This window comes from Balaenoptera ricei, chromosome 15 (assembly GCF_028023285.1).
Source record: "Balaenoptera ricei isolate mBalRic1 chromosome 15, mBalRic1.hap2, whole genome shotgun sequence".
Classification (NCBI taxonomy): Eukaryota; Metazoa; Chordata; class Mammalia; order Artiodactyla; family Balaenopteridae; genus Balaenoptera; species Balaenoptera ricei.
In genome coordinates, this window is record NC_082653.1 from 54,722,122 (window position 1) to 54,738,882 (window position 16,761).

General features: G+C 51.7%; 1 protein-coding gene across 1 annotated transcript; it reads right to left on the minus strand.

Moving 5' to 3' along the window:
* Positions 1 to 211: 211 nt before the first annotated feature.
* On the minus strand, positions 212 to 12,374 carry C15H16orf89 (chromosome 15 C16orf89 homolog). The gene is made up of 8 exons (XM_059898694.1): positions 12,158 to 12,374; positions 8,195 to 8,344; positions 6,653 to 6,803; positions 5,233 to 5,350; positions 3,438 to 3,573; positions 2,670 to 2,774; positions 1,109 to 1,195; positions 212 to 342 (listed from the first exon to the last, which is right to left on the minus strand). Exons 1-8 carry the CDS (start codon positions 12,366 to 12,368, stop codon positions 212 to 214), a joined length of 1,089 nt encoding a protein of 362 aa, XP_059754677.1. The 5' UTR covers positions 12,369 to 12,374.
* Between the last annotated feature and the right edge of the window lie 4,387 nt (positions 12,375 to 16,761).

The window sequence follows — 16,761 nt, forward strand, 5'->3', positions numbered from 1 at the left end:
CAACTGCACTCTAAATTTATTCATATGCTCTGCGCCTGGGTCCATCCCAACCCCACCTCCCCAGCCCTGCTCCCCGAGGGGATGACACTGGATTGCTTTGCTTCGGCTGCCTCCTTCTCAGGGTGAGACCCAGGCCCCAGGACTAAGGAAGGAATGACGAAAGGCGTGCGTTTCACCTTCCTGGCGGGTGGCAGGCGTGGAACCATCCTTGTCAGTGGCTGCTGGGTGGTGTCGGTGTGGGCGGCCGCAGCTCTCCATCTGCTGGCGGGAGTTCCGCCAGGACGGAGATGAAGCCACCCAGGGCCGCGACAGCCATGGCCGTGTTGTGGGAAGAGCAGCCATCTGGGGAGGCAGAGGCCCTGCTGTGAGTGCTGGGGGGGATGGCCACCGTTCCATTGAGAGTACTTTTCAGATGTTCCCTCGGCCAGCCTGGGGACGTGCGGCCACCAGAACTGTGTTCGTCACTTGTCCCCTGGCTCAACGATCCCCCCTCTGCCCTTCTTTGCTCCAAACCCCAGTGCACCAACCCCTCCAAACTACATTTCCCAGACTGCCTTGCTCACCACAGGCAGGCCCAGGTGGGGTGAGGGGAGAAGCCAGGGTATTTCTCCCCTTGCCCCTCTCTGTCTCCTCTGCGTCCAGCCTCTGCAGGCTCCACTCACCCCATCTCCTCTCACGGTCCCTCCAGCTCTGCCTCCAGGGAGGATGGGGGCTTCCGGCAGTGGTTAATGTCTGTGTTTTCTCACCTTTTCTGTTTTCAGCTCTTGCAGCACCTCTGAGTTCCCTATATTCAATTCCCTCTGCTGAAGTTCCTGATGCAGGTTCTGTTTTCCTGACTAGACTTTGACCGAGAGGGGTTATGTCTGTGACTTTCAGTGTGTAATACACCCAAACTTCTCTTTTATGTTCCCTTCACTGGAGACAGCATCTCTGGACTCCCCACTTTCAAAGAGGAGGGCATCAGAGACTCCTACCCTTCCCTCTAGCTCCCAAACACAAAGGCCCTCCACTCTGGCTCCTGGGTGATGCTAGGAGCCTGTTTTCCTTGAGTGCAAACCATGTGTATCCTTTCTAGGTTTTGGTTTCATGTCTTGGTTATTTTCATTACCTGTAAATTGTTTTTCTCGCCTCTTCACTCTTCTCAAAAGATGCTGTTGGTACTGAATGGCTTTGGGTAATTCTTCATCTTCAGCAGCTGAGAGAAGAATGAAAGGTGAACTTCTCAAGATGGATTTTTAAATATTACTGGCTAAGCCCCCTACTCTTCACAACACCTCAAGCAACTCAAGTCTTCTCTTGAATGTGGAGGCTCTTCCGGAAGTTTCCTCGTGCCTCTGGGTAGATATACTTCCACACCACCTCAGTCTGCATCTACTGATGTTTCCCAAATTGTGGTCCCCCAATCACCCATATCAGAATGGCCAGAGGAGCTCATTGAAAATGGGGGTCCACAGCCCCTCCACCTGCTGAATCTATAGGTCTGGAGGCCTGAGAATCTTCATTTTATAAATGCCTCTGTTTTAAAACAGACTATCTTATTTCAAAAGCTTTGGTCTTTGAGCATCCTAAGCTTCTCATTTGGGAAGCCAGCATTTACTGGGAGCCTTGTCTGTACCTGGCAAAAGCTAGGTGGTTTCATCTGTATTATGTCTACTCCTCACAGCTCAGGAAGGTGGAGATTATTTTGCTCATTTATTTATAGACAGGAAAATTGAGGCTCAGAGAGGTGAAGTGACTTACTCCAAAGAGGACCAGCTGTCTGGTGTCACATGGCTGGAAAGGGGCTGCATCCTCTGCCTTTCCACCCTCTGCTTCTTCTTCTTCTTTTTTTTCTCTATTTCTTCTTTTTATTCTTTATTTTTTAAAATTTTTGGCCACGACTCGCGGCATGTAGGAATCTTAGTTCCCTGACCAGGGATCAAACCCTGAACCCGTGTCCCCTGAAGTGGAAGCATGGAGTCTTAACCACTGGACCGGTGGGGAAGTCCCAGATTCTTCTTTTTAAAAAAATTTTATTGAAGTACAGTTTACAATGTTGTGTTTAATTTCTGCTGTACAGCAAAGTGACTCAGTTATACATATACATATTCTTTTTCATATTCTTTTCCATTATGGTTTATCATAGGATATTGAATATAGTTCCCTCCACACCTGCTTCTATGTCACCATCTCTCAGACATCTCCCCTGACTGACTATTCTGCCTAAAGAAGCTTCTCCAGTGTTCTTTTCTCTCTCAGCCTGATGTATCCTTCACAACCATTATCAGAACTCACATTTCACTTACTGGTTTGTCTAGGTGGTTTCTGTCTCTTTTCCTCTTTCCTCTTTTCCCTGCCTAGTTTCTCCAGAGCCTAGAACTGTGTCTGGCATATAGTAGGTGCTCAGGGAATACTTGATGAAGAAATGAATTTGTTAACACAGGTGCAGGGGTCCAATATCTTCCAACAAGACCGCCTCTCATCCTGCAAAGTTTTGGCTTCCAAAACTCCGAGCCTATTTCCACGTGTGTGTGTGTGTGTGCGCGTGTGCATGTGTGTGCATGGACATGCATGTTGCCCATCTCTCTCTGCAACCCCCCAACACCAGTGCACCCTTTCCCCAACTGGCATAGAAGCCCAGCGCCCCCACCCCCACCCCTGCTCCCAGCCAGGGAGGAAGTACAGCTCACCTGGCTTCCCAAAGCATCCTTCCTGCGGCTTCTGCCAGCTGAGAATGGCCTCCAGCCACCGGAGTTTGTAGAAGTCGGAGAAGCCACCGATCCCACAGAACATGACTGGAAGCAAAGACAGGGGACCCTCTGCAGGCCTACCCCCCAGGCCCACCTCTTCCCCCTCCCCAAGGCCACCATGGTGCCACCTGCTAGAGAGAGGTGGCACCAGGAAGTGGGCACTCAACACAGTGGCTGCAAGGAGGCAGCCCTGAGGGTCTGCCTTAGTAAGCAGGGGCCCCCAAACCTGGGTCCTGCCTTGGTCAGTCTGTCCAGAGCTCCGTCACTGGGTCAGATCTTTGGGGCAGGAAGTAGTCAAAACAGTGGCAGATAAAATACAGGATGCCCACTTAAATTTATTTCCAATAAATGACAAATTAAAAATTGTTAAGTAGGACTTCTCTGGTGGTCCAGTGGTTAAGACTAAGTGCTTCCACTCTTCCACTGCAGGGAACGCAGGTTCGATCCCTGGTTGGGGAACTAAGATCCAGCGTGCCACACGGTGTGGCCAAAAAATTAAGAAAAAAATTAAGTATAGCCCATGCAATGTTTGGGATACACTTATACTAAAAATGTATTTGTTGTTTATCTGAAGTTCAAATTTGCCTGGGCCTCTTATATTTTCATTTGCTAAACCTGGCAGCCCTAGTGTGTGTGTGTGTTTGTGTGTGTGCCCAGAATCAGGGACACCCCGCTGCTTTGTTCCTAGAGCAGAATGCGGGGGCCCACTGTTTTCCATGAAGAGGTCCCGGGTGGGGTAGGCATATCCGATGGCCTCAGCTCTCCGGTTCAGGTCCATCATGTTGGCACAGAAGAGGTTCATGTAGCGCTGGCTCTGGCGGAACAGCCCCTTCGTGCATCCCCTCTGGGGGAACAAACACCAAAGAGACAAGGAAGTTGGTGGTCTGAGCGACACAGGCGCGCTGTTACAGGAAAAGACCTGCTGTTCGGAAACGGTTTTTTAAGTGGCTGCCTTTGGGGCAGCTCTTTTCCCTTTTCCCAAAATTTCTTCCCTATCCACACTCCCAGCCTGGTGGGGCTTAGTCACTGGGGGACAGAGAGAGCTGAGTTCGAGCCCCGGCTCTGCAGCTTAGGAGCTGTGCGACTTCCACCCACTAAGTTAACCTTTGTGAGCCTCAAGGCTTTCCATGGGGAAAGGGCGATGCCGATGGGAGCTACACCCGAGGGGCGCTCATGTCGGGGGGGTGCGGTACCATAACCTGGAAGTGCCTGACACGACGCCAGACACCAGGGGGCGCTCTAAAGCGCTCTGTCACCGCATTCTGATTCCAGCCTAACCCCGCAAGCGGGCAGCTACAGCGCTGCTCAAAGCTTGGGCCGCGGAGCGGTTGCACGGAGAGGACAGGGGATGAGAACAGGCTTTGGAAACTTCTATAGCAATATGTCAGAGCAACTTTCTATCTGCTGAATCTAGTAATCACAATAACTTTCCTTGTAACTTGGCTTTTATTGTATTTACAAAAACACTGGGCTGTTACAGCTTACAAATAAATAATAAAAAAATCTATTAGACAAAATCAGCAAGTCCTTTCTTGGCTAAGAATTTCTGGACATTGAGTAACTTTTTTTTTTTTAAAGGAACTCTTTATTTATTGATTTATTTATTTTTGGCTGTGTTGGGTCTTCGTTTCTGTGCGAGGGCTTTCTCTAGTTGTGGCAAGTGGGGGCCCCTCTTCATCGCGGTGCGCGGGCCTCTCACTATCCCGGCCTCTCTTGTTGCGGAGCACAGGCTCCAGACGCGCAGGCTCAGCAATTGTGGCTCACGGGCTTAATTGCTCTGCGGCATGTGGGATCTTCCCAGACCAGGGCTCGAACCCGTGTCCCCTGCATTGGCAGGCAGATTCTCAACCACTGCGCCACCAGGGAAGCCCTGAGTAACATTTTTGAATAGAGATAGCAAGCCCTACTTTGTATATAAATAAATATATGTTTAAAATGAGTATTTAGCGGGAGTTCCCTGGTGGTCTAGTGGTTAGGATTCAGTGCTTTCACTGCCATGGCCCGGGTTCATTCCCTGGTCGGAGAACTGAGATCCCACAAGCCCCACGGTGAGGCCAAAATAAAATAAAATAAAATGTGTATCTAGCAAATCTTGGCCTTGGAAGAGTGTTTGGGCACAGGAGAAGTGATGGTGGGGCTGTTTTGGTCTTGGTTTGGTTTTCTGGAAGCAGCTAGCTACTGACTTTGTTCTAAGACCTTTTTCCATCTCTTGTTTATTGAGTTCTTTCTGCTGCTTCCCTCTCTCTTTTTCTAATGCCCTATGATCCAGTTCAGCATGCAGAGTTCTCTGTGCAACAGAATCTCATCCCCCCCACCACCACTGTGGTTGGATTTCATGGCTAAAAATGACAGGCTGCTCACTTCCGCCTCCTGAGGTCTGAAGCAGGGGTTTAAAACCTGCTTATTTTCCAGCTGTGAACATACGAAACCACACTGTCACGAGCCCCTTTCAGTCATTCTTCCTCCTCCTTGGGCTGTGGCTGAGCCCACACCAGGCACTCACCATTCTGGCCGAGAGGAAGAAGAGCAGCTGGTGAGACAGGCAGTAGCCAGAGCAGCCGGGCCTGGTCATGAGGGTCTTGCAGAAATCGGAGAGCCTGCAGGGCTGGCTGCTGTTTGTCCTGTGGGAGAAGTGGTTCCAAGCTGTTAAAAGCGTCCTGAATGAAGCCCGAGGGCACGGAGCCTTTCTTGGTCCTGATGCCCCCTCTAGTTATTAGACCCCCCAGTAGGGTCCAGGCACACAGCTGTGCCAGATAAACACAGGTGTCCTGTGTCTGGATTGGCTACATTGTTCCCCCCGGCACAGGGGAGGCGATGCTGGAGCTATCCTGGGTGAGGGGAGCCACCAGGGGCTGCGACTTCCCATTTCTCCGTGGGACCCCCAAGTACCATATTTCCCAGAATTGCCCTAAACAGCAGATCCCTGGACCCAGAACAGCAGATCCCCGGGCCTGGCATGACCACCCCCCCGTGCCAGGCCTGGCCTGCCCCATGGAAGGGACAGGGCAGGTCCCTCACTGGAGCATAGCCCCTCTGCAAGCCCAGCTGTGTCCTGGCCCGAACACCTCTCTGAAGGATGCTGAGAGGGTGGGAGCTCGGGCATCTGCTGCCCCTTCTGCTCATGGGTTCCATGGGTCCCTGCACCTAGGGCTGCCCCTCGGGGGTTTGCTCCAAGCCCACTGCACAGCAGGTGAGCTAAACTAGGCTGGGTCCTTCTTTCTGGGGCATACAGCCCTGTCCTGCTTTCTGGGACTGGTTCTCCTAGCCAGATGCAGTTCACATTTGTTCTACAGAACCATAAAACAAATGTGAACTGCATCTGGAGAGGAGAACCGGTCCACCATGGGAGGTCAGCCCCCTGCAGTGGGGTCAGGGAAGGTTCTGGAGGAAGGATGCTGGAGCTGGCCCTCAAGTGTGAGCAGAGTTACTTAGGCACAGGGCCTGGGGTGGGGCAGGGTGGGAGGAGGCCCCACAGAGGCAACTGCCGGGCACAGGCAAAGGCTTTAAGTGGGAGGGAGCTGGTGCCTTTGAGAGTCTGAAGAGAGGCCCCAGGGCCTGGACCGGAGTGGCCTGGGGACCTGGAAGGGCAGAGGAGTTGGGGCTTTTCCTGAGAACAAGGAAGCTTCACACTGGGGTGGGGTGTTCACATGTGCTTTTTGGAAAGATCCCTCTGGTGTGGGGAGACCAGCCAGTTGGGGAGTGCAGGGCATGGAGGTAGGTGATTGGAGCGGGCTGGAAGCCTTGGGTGGAGAGAGGGGGGCTGACTCACAGGGATGAGGGTGGGAGAAGGAACAGCTCTTGGGGGAGCTGGCGCCTGGTTTTGCCAAAACCCCTGGGGATTTGGAGAGTGAGTGGGATGGGAGGACTGGCGGAGGGCAAGCACTTTGGGGTTTTCCGGAAGCGGGGCCGTCCAGGGGGCCCACCCGGTTCCCAGCAGCTGCACCAGGCACAGGTCACTGTGCTCCTCTGAGAAGGGGTCCTGCTGCTCAAACGTGGAGTAGACCATGGAGGCCCTGGTGCGGGTCCAGATGTGCGGGAGCTTCCAAAACCCAGGCTCAATGGCTGGCTGGAACTCTGGCAGAGAGGAGAGGGTTGCGGGGAGACCCAGGAGCAGTGGCTCATGCCAAGCTTAACTGCCCCCCAGGTTCCTGTGGTTTTGAGCCCAGGAACGGGCTGTCCCTCCCCCGGCAGCCCTGAGCACACTCGGGTGCCTTCAGGGCTCCAAGCCTGGCCTGAGGGTTGGACACTGCATTTGAAACACTCAGGAAGCTCTTTCTCTAAAAAAATTTTAAAAAATCACTAGGAACAGTGTTGGGACGGGCTCTGACTAAATCTATCGCATCCCATGGAAGTTTGAGACATATAAGTAGGGTTAGTTGCCACCTTTTGTTCCTTTAGAATGTGGACCTCTTATGGAACAGACTTCACGGTGATACGGGTTGGGATGGTCTTAAGGACCAGGCCTGGGAGAGGGTGGGGGACGCTGACTGCAGAGGGACAGGCCAAAGCTCGGGAGGGCTGGGGTCTGGTCATGATGTCTGGCCAGTTATCTCCCCACTCACCCCCATGGACCTGGGACCTGGGAGTCTGGGAGGCAGAGCTGGACCATACAAGGAGCTGGTTTATATACTCACCCACCCACCCCCACCCAGGAACAACTCAGGCCAGGGCTTATAGGGTGGGACTCTTGATAGGGTGACTCAAGGCTGACAAAGAGACAGAGGCTCTGCATTATAGGGCACAAGAAAGATGCTAGCAAGATGCTAATGTTTGGGGACTTCCCTGGTGGTACAGTGGTTAAGAATCCGCCTGCCAATACAGGGGACATGGGTTTGAGCCCTGGTCTGGGGAGATCCCACATGCCATGGAGCAACTAAGCCCACGTTCACAACTACCGAGCCTGCGCTCTAGAGCCCGCGAGCCACAACTACTGAGCCCACACGCCACAACTACTGAAGCCCGTGCCCTCTAGAGCCTGTGCTCCGCAACAAGAGAAGCCACCATGATGAGAAGCCTGCGCACCGCAACGAAGAGTAGCCCCCGCTCACTGCAACTAGAGAAGGCCCGCGCGCAGCAATGAAGACCCAACGCAGCCAAAAATAAACTAAAAAAAAAAGAAGAAAATTAAAAAAAAAAAAAGATACTAATGTTTGCCATGCAAAGGGCCGGATTACCTTTTAGATCTCTAACCTCCCTCTCCTCTGGTTTAGGATGGAGGCCCCCAAGCCTGGACGTGAGCTGAACAAATGAGGGAGACCCGTTCCCTACTTTCCACCGGCTCTGTGTGGGTGGGAGAGGTCATCTCAAGCTGAAGTCAAGGATGACTGAACATCCCCAGGACAGCTGGTTACAGATCATCCTGGACCCTCCCTTACACCGGAAGGAGCTCCACTAGGTTATTTCAGTAGACACTCCCAGAAGCCGTCTGTGTTCCTGAAGAAACAGAACTCCACCCACGCTCTTACCTCTTAGGTACTTGGGGTCACTCAGGTTGAGGTAGAAGATGGATCTGTGGAGAAGAGGAGCCAGCTTTTCCGCCAGCTTCCCTGCACGCAGGCCAAGTGGCTGCACCTGGGGGTCCCGGGCCCACTTCTCCTGAACACTTTTGAGCTGCACTGGGTGAGAGCAGAGTTCATTCATTCCAACATTGGACAAACCACATGGGCAGGAAAAAAATATCCCCAGTTATAATGCTTACTGAGCCTCTCAGCTTCTTCCAGCTCCTGAGGGGAAAAAATTCCCAGAGCTTTTTGAAAATTAGGCCTCTGTGGGGCTCAGCTGGGTACTGGGGGTGGGGCCAGAGTGAGGGAAAGTGGTGGCTAAGAGCTTGATTTCTGGAGGGGGGCCAGGGTTCAAATCCTGACTCTAATGCTTTCTTGTTGGGTGACCAGAGAAAGTCAGTTAATTTCTCTCTGCTTCACTTTCTTCATCTGTAGAATGAAGATAATGATAGTCCTTACTCCTTGGAGAAGGGGGTCATAAGGATTAAATGAGCTAATGCATACAGAGGACTTAACATTGTCCAGAGTGCAAAGGAAGCACTTAATAAAGTTTAGCTATTACTATTAGTTAGAGAGACTTAGGGTTTGCAGTCCAGGAGAAAAAAATGAGGGAGGGACCCAGATTGCAGAGTGGAGAGCCACTGTGTACAGTTGAGCAGGTTGTACACTGCACAAAGGCAGCACACACTAATATCATGGGTCTGTAACATGTTTTAAGACAATTTTCCAGCAGATGGCAGTCAAGCGACTTAAGAAAGGTGGCACCTTTTTCTAATTCTCCTAGAGTTGCCCTGTGGACTAGCAGTGGTAGGAGAGGATGGTGGTGGCTGGAAGAGGAGGTCACGAGGTAGCCAGAAAGAGAGGAGATGTGAGGGAGAGCATCAGTGCAGGGCTGAGAGGGTGAGATGATGTAGGGCAGTTGCCTTTAGGTAGGGCACTGTGTGGGGGAGGGTGGACGAGGTTTAAGGAGGGTGCTGAGCTAGTCTTGTGGGGTGATGGGCTCTGTGACACCCTCCCCCAACTTGGCTCCCTCTCTGAACTCGAACCAGGCAGTCTAGTTCTGAAGCATTGTTCTAGACCATTGGCTCTACCTGTAGATGGAGGGTCCTGCAGTGGCACCCAGGAGGGATGCTGAATCATCAAAGAGACCAGGTGAACCCAACCTGGCCTCATGGTGATCCTGGGTCCTGAGGCTTGTTTCTGTTTCTTCCTGCATGTGTGGCAGCTGCTGCTACATTCTGGAACCCCCTCATGGCTGACAGAGGCAGCTGGAGGGACCCTTTGCTCTCTTAGGTCAATGTCCACCTGTCTAGCACCAAGTGGAGAGGACCCGGGTGATCCATGGGTATTTTGTTGCTACTGGACTCCTTCCAGAATGTGAACCCCTTCTCTCTCTCCTGCGAAGGCTGAGAATGCAGGCAGGACCCTCAGAAGGAGTGCTGTGGTAGGCAGCTAATTTTCATGCCCCTTCAGCCCCCTCCCACTTGGAATGGGGCTGACCTGTGAAACTAAGAACTTAGGGAAATAGTGACATGTGACTTCCAAGGCTCGGTTGTAAAAGACATTGAGGCTTCCACCTGGCTCTCTCCTGGGTCACTCGCTCTGGGTGAAGCGGCCACCATGTTGTGAGGATGCTCAAGCAGCCCAGGGAGGGGCCCGTGTTGTGGGGAACCGAGGCCCCCAGCCACTAGCCAGCACCACCGCTCCAGGCCTGTGAGTGAGCGAGGTGGCTCCTCCAGCCCCAGTGAAGCCTTCAGATGACCACAGCTCCGCTGGCCTCTGGATGGCAACCTGAGTCAGAACCACCCAGCTAAGCTGCTCCTGGATTCCTGACCCATAAAAACCATGTGATAACAACTGTTGTTGTGGTTTCAAGCAGCTAAATCCTGGGGTAATTTGTTGTGTAGCCATCGGTTATTGCAAGGAGAAGGGGCAGCGACGGTGGAGAGGGGAGGAGGGTGCGGCCCTGCTTGAGGCTGTTACGCGGCGCCCACTTGGACCACCGCTTCCCTCCTTCCAGCTGCGGCTGCCCTGGAATGACTCAAAGAACAGTGCAGAGTCAGACAGTGCAGGGTTCGAATCTACCTCCTCTGACTCGCTGTGTGACCTCGGACATTTTCTAAAGCCTATCCCCTCCTTGGCAAAAAGGGGATGATAATAATAATGGACTTACGTCAAGGGTTATGGGGAGAAGTCAGTGAACACCCCGCGTGTGTGCTCAGGTCTGCCAGTGCTTAGCGGGTACCCGGTGAACATCAGCTTTTACTGTCGCGGGCACCCCAGAGGGCACGGAGCCCAGGTAGCCACTGCCCCTCCCCTCCCTCTCCATAAGGAAACACAGACCCATGGGGCTGCTACTAAGAGCCTGTCACCACGATCTGGAACATTCATTCAACCACTTCTCCACGACCAGTGCTGTGCTCAGCACCCAGGGAGGACATAAAAGTCAGGACGATGGCCACATTGCCCTCAAGGGGTGTTACAGCAGGTGGATTTGAATCCTAGACCCCCTTCTTATCAGCTGTGAGGTGTCAGGAGGCCACTGAACCTCTCTGTGCCTCAATTTCCCCACCTGTAGAAGGAGCAAAACAGAGCACCCTCTCTGGGTTGTTGGGTGATTACATGTGGCAGGTGCCCAGGCAGCACCCAGGCGTGTCTGTGGGGCCCTGTTGAGGCTTCGTGGGCCCGAGACGCTTTTGCCTTTGTTGGCCCCCTCCTCCATTAAAAAAGTACATTGAAGATTGCTTTACAACTGGGATGGTATAAAGACAGATAAAGACAGAATGTAATATATTGAAGCATTTTCTTTGACCTAAAAGTTCACTTTTTGGGACTTCCCTGGTGGCCTAGCCTAGTAGCCAAGCTTTCACTGCTGTGGCCTGGGTTCAATCCCTGGTCAGGGAACTGAGATCCTGCAAGCCGCGTGGCATCGCCAAAAAAAAAAAAAAAAAAGTTAACATCCTTCTTCCTATTTTAAGAGAAATTAAAACATTTTCATGGGTCCCTAAAAGTATCGTGCACCTAATGGGGAAATCGGCCCTGTGTGTTTATTATGATTAATTTCTAGAGGAGTAAGACAGGGCTGGGATTAAAAGAAGGAGACCATGGCATCTGTCTTGCCGCACCCTGGTCCTGGCCTGGAGGGGAGGGGACCGGGATCTTGAGGGTCTCCAGGATGCAGCCTGGGGGAGAGGGGGTCAGGGGTGTGGGGAGGACACAAGGAGGCCCCGAGGCAGTGAGGCCAAGATGCAGGTGCAGACCCATCCCAGAGCCCCACCTCCTGCTGGGATCTGGAGTCCTGGTGGGTGGAAAGCAGCCCGGGCAACGCAGAGGGGGTGATACAGGAGTGGGGCCAGCCAGAGCCCCAGGCCGACACCAAGCTGGCTCTTTGTCACTTGGGTCAGGGAGCGGCTCCCGGCAACCTGTGGTGTGTGTGTGGGGTGGCTCCCTGTTTTTCTTGGCCTGTCTCCAGCCCCCTCCTTGGAGATCTTATATCCCTCAAAGCTGAACAAACACTTGGCCCTTTTCTAGGAGACTTCAGGCAGCTTTGGCTGGACGTGGTGGGAGCTGAGGCTGCCACCCTCCCGTGACTACCCCTTCACAGGGCCCACTCCCTCTGCCCGCTTTTGTCCTGGCATGTCAGGAGGAAGGGACTGTCAAATGAATCATTTCCTCCTGGGAAAATAATAATTTCCAAATCTTTTCTTGAGGGGCCTCTGAATCCTTCCTGCTTTTAAAAAAATTGATCACAGCGGGGCTCCAGACACCCAAAAGGAGCAAGCCACCCTGTGCCCCTCTTTCCTTATAGTTAAAGCAGACTATTTGGGGACCAGAAGGTGGGCAGGTCCCAGGGGTGCAGAGCAGGCAGGTGACAGGCAGAGAACTGGATTCCCGGTGGCCAGTCCAGGACAACGAAAGCGCACCCACCTTCCAGCACCCGGAAGCCCACCACGCCATCCAGGTTGATTTCGGGCAGCCTCTTCTTCAGGAAGGACGTGGCTCTCTCCAGCGCAGAGAGGATGAGGCCCGTGATGGTGGCCTTGCCCTCTGGGGTGTCTGGCGGTGGCAGCAAGGAGGGCTGCAGTGGCCGGGGTGCCATCAACAAGAGCAGGAGGAGCAGGAGCCCTGGGCTGGACATGGCTGGCCTTCTGTGAGAGTCTGGGGAGCGCTTCAGCCCCGGGCCAGCCCGCCTCCACACTCCCTCCTCCTCCTCCCCCTTTCCCTGCAGAGCTGCAGAGGAGTGGCCGGGTAGGGCTGATCCAGCAGCTGTGGGGGGGGGGGCCTGGGCAGAGAGCTCTCAAAGGGCAGCTGCAGGGGACTGACTCTGGGGGTGGCAGCCCTGGACGTGCAGCCAGCTGGCTGAAGGCTGGAGAGAGGGGCCTACCCTTTCCTTCTCACCCCTGACTCTCCAGGCCCACAGGCTATCTTTGATCTAGCGATTGCAAAGGTTTTTTTGGTTTTTTTCTTTTAATTTTATTTATTGTTTTTGGCTGCGTCGGGTCTTAAGTTGCGGCATGTGGGATCTTTCGATGCAGGATGCGGACTCTTTGTTGTGGCGCGTGGGCTTCTCCCTAGTTGTGGCGTGCGGGTTTTCTCTCTCTAGTTGAGGCGCGTGAGCTCAGTAGTTGTGGCACGCAGGCTTAGTTGCCCGGTGGCATGTGGGATCTTAGTCCCTGACCAGGGATCGAACCCGCATCCCCTGCATTGCAAGGAGGATTCTTTACCACTGGACCACCAGGGAAGTCCCTTTTTTAAAAATTAGTTTGGGATAAGCTCATTTGAGGGCACACCTGCCCCCTGAACTGAGCAGAGGATTTCTTAGAGTGGAGTCTGTCCAGTAGGGACAGAATATGAGCTGCAAAGGGTGAGCTTCGTGGGTGCTTCAAAATCGTCTAGTGGCCACATTAAAAAAAAGCAAAGAGAAGCAGGTGAAATGAATTTTAACAATCTATTTTATTTGAACAAATAGATCACAATATCCAAAATATTATCTTTTCAACTTGCTGTCAACATGAAAAATCAATAAAAATTAATTTTTTGCATTCTTTTTTTAATATCATTTTTCTCCTACAAAGTCTTTGAAATCTGGGGAGTATTACACTCGTGGCACATTTCAGCTCAGGCTGGGTACATTTCAAGAGACCCACAGCCACGTGTGCTTCTCGTATCGGGACAGTGAGGACTTAGTGCCCTCATGCAGCTCACTCACTGTGAAAGTACATCTGTTTCCCTGCAAAATGTCACTGTTGGAGTACTGGGTGCTGTCCCGAACCTCACTGGAACTACTACGTGTATGCATGCCATATGCCCTTTCTAAAGAAATCTGAATTCAGAAACATATCTGGTCCCCAGGGTTTCAGTTAAGAGATTATAGATCTGTAAGAATAAAAATACCACCACCAAAATGTGCATCTGATGTTCCTTGTGGGCAGGCTCCAGGTCAGGGTCTCTCAATCTTTTTATTTTTCATTCTTGCCCTTCTCCAGCCTTGTAAGACATTTCCCTGTGAACATTTAAAAATAATAGCTTTTTTGAGATATAATTTGTTACCGAGTCCAAGCTCACTCCATTCGCCGCACGACAGGCCAATGAATGGGGAGACGAGGTGTTTTGGGAAGGAGTATGACTTTATTCGGAAAGCTGGCAGACCGAGAAGACGGCAGACTAGTGTCTCCGGTAAACCATCTTATGGGGTTTGGATGCCAGTTTCTTTTATAGTACAGAGAAGGGGAGGAGATGAGGAAGTAAAGTAAAAAGGCCATAATTACAAAATTCCCTGGTGAGGGGATGTGTTAATTTCTTCTTTCTTGAAGCCATCCACAGGTGAGCGGGGTCAGATTACCTCCCTGTGAGCTGAACAGAGGCACTTGAACTTTCAGGCAGAGGGGCAGGGTTCCCTGAGGCAGGCCATTATGTATGATTATAATAACAAAAGCAACGAAAAGCAAAGGTTAAAGTCAAAGAAACAGATTGAACATGGAGTCCAATTTAGCTCTTCCCTGTTACAAATTCACATGCCCTTTTAAAATATACACTTTGGCAGTGTCTCTTAAAGTATATTCACAAAGTTGTGCAAACACCACCACTGTCTAATTCTGAAATATTTTCATCACCCAAAAAAGAAACCCCACATCCATCAGCAATCACTCCCCATCCCCCGTGACCTCAGCCCCTGGCAACCACTACTCTGCTTTCTGGTTCCGTGGATTTGCCTACTCTTGACATTTCACACAAATACTCATTCAATATGTGACCTTTTGTATCTGACTTCTTTCACTGAGCATAACGTTTTCAAAGTTCATCTATCTTGTAGCATGAATCAGTGCTTCATTCCTTTTTTATGCCTGAAAAATATTCCATTGTATGGATAGATCACATGTTATCCATTCATCAGTTGATGGGCACTTGAGTTGTTTCCATCTTTCTGCTACTGTAAGTGACGGTGATATAAACATTCATTTACGGGTTTTTGTTTGAAAACCTGTCTTCAGTTCTCTAGGGTATACGCCTAGGAGTGCAATTGCTGGGTCACGGGGTAACTGTACGCTTACGTTTAACTTACTGATGAACTGCCAGACTACTTTCCACAGCAGCTGCACCATTTTCCACAACCACCAGCGATGTGGGAGGGTTCCTCCTGCACAAGTTTTTGTTCAGAACTCCTGTGAAATTTTTGTTTGGCCGCACTGCGCAGCATGTGGGGTCTTAGTTCCCCAACCAGGGATTGAACCCATGACTCCTGCATTGGAAGCACAGAGTCTTAACCACTGGACCGCCAGGGAAGTCCCCTGTTGAAAATTTTTTTAAAAAGATTTATTTATTTATTTTTGGCTGCATCGGGTCTTAGTTGCTGCACACGGGCTCTTCGTGGTGGTGCTTGGGCTTCTCTCTAGTTGTGGTGTGCGGGTTTTCTCTTCTCCAGTTGTGGTTTTTAAGCTCCAGGGCGTGTGGGCTCTGTAGTTTGCAGCACGCGGGCTCTAGTTGAGGCGTGCGAGCTCAGTAGTTGTGGCACGAGGGCTTAGTGGCCCCGCGGCATGTGGGATCTTAGTGCCCTGACCAGGGATCGAACCCGCATCCCCTGCATTGTAAGGCGGATTCGTTACCACTGGACCACCAGGGAAATCCCCTGGTGAAATTTTAATACTACAGATATATTGCATATTTGTTTGTGTGCTGTATCTGTATCTGCGCTTTATACATAAAAAGAGTAAGTTTTTCTTTACTCCTCAAGAACTGTTTTTTGCTGGCTTGGGTGTGCCACTGAGAACGACTGTTCCAGGTGAAGCCTGTCACTATCATCACTTCTGTTAACCCCTACAACAACCTCTCAAGTGGGTACTATTCTTATCCCCTTTTGTACCTTAAAATCTGAGGTTCTGGGGGGAAAGTGACTTACTTTGACCCCCTGTCTCACAGCTAGGATGAGGTAGTTCAGGGATTCCAACACCTGAGTCCACATCTTTTTTTTTTTTTCTTCTTTTAAAATTTTTATTATTATTATTTTAAAATTTATTTGTGGCTGCGTTCGGTCTTCGTTGCTGTGCGCGGGGCTTTCTCTTGTTGTGGCGAGTGGGGGCTACTCTTTGTTGCAGTGCCCGGGCTTCTCAGTGCGGTGGCTTCTCTTGTTGCGGAGCATGGGCTCTAGGCGCGCGGACTTCAGTAGTTGTGGCACACAGGCTCAGTACTTGTGGCTCGCGGGCTCTAGAGCACAGGCTCGGTAGTTATGGTGCATGGGCTTAGGTGCTCCGCGACATGTGGGATCTTCCCGGACCAGGGCTCAAACCCGTGTCCCCTGCATTGGCAGGTGGATTCTTAACCACTGCGCCACCAGGGAAGTCCCCCGAGTCCACATCTTAATCTTGGAAATTCTGTCAAGGTTCAGCCTCCTGTCTCTGGAAAGGGAAACAGTACCCTCTTGACCTCTGGGAGGACTGAATTTCCTGTGTGACGTTGGCCAAGTGGGCCAGCAGTACAAGCAGGACTGGCTTGTGATGCATCCTGCTTCTCTATCTCCCTAGAGAAATGATCCCAACGCCTTCCTCAATCAGGCTTTCATATTCCAGGACGAGGCGTTTACCTCTGGTTTGTCACAACCATGGCGCCTGGTCCTTATCCTCTTAGATCATCAGAACAAGAGGGGCGCTCTGAGATGTGAAGTCCCCCTCCCTTAATTTACAGGTCAGGAAAGCCAACTGATAGAGAGTGACTTGCTCAAGATCAAGGCACCCCTGAGGCCGAGGTCTCTGGATCCCAGCCCCGTCCCACCTCAGAGGGTGCCCGGAGTGGGCAGGGCATGTGTTCCAGCTTCACACCCCTGGCAATGTAACCGAAGGCAGAGGCCTCCCTGGGAACTGGGGCATTAACGAGGCCACCCATGGTGTCTGTCTGCCCATCCCTCCATCCGTACGTATGTACTCGTCCTCCCTTACCCTCTTCTACCCTTAGGTTTCAAGCCCTGCCTCTGCCACACACTCCCTAATGTTGTGACCTTCAATGACCTCATCTGTAAGAAGGGGAGTCACAGGGCTATT

Excerpts from the sequence above, each read along its gene's own strand:
- C15H16orf89 (XM_059898694.1), bottom strand. The coding sequence starts at position 12,368 with ATGTCCAGCCCAGGGCTCCTGCTCCTCCTGCTCTTGTTGATGGCACCC. Across the intron at positions 2,775-3,437 it reads GGACCTCTTCATGGAAAACA|TCATGTTCTGTGGGATCGGT; the intron begins GTGGGCCCCCGC and ends CTTTGCTTCCAG. Across the intron at positions 1,196-2,669 it reads AGGATGCTTTGGGAAGCCAG|CTGCTGAAGATGAAGAATTA; the intron begins GTGAGCTGTACT and ends TTCTTCTCTCAG.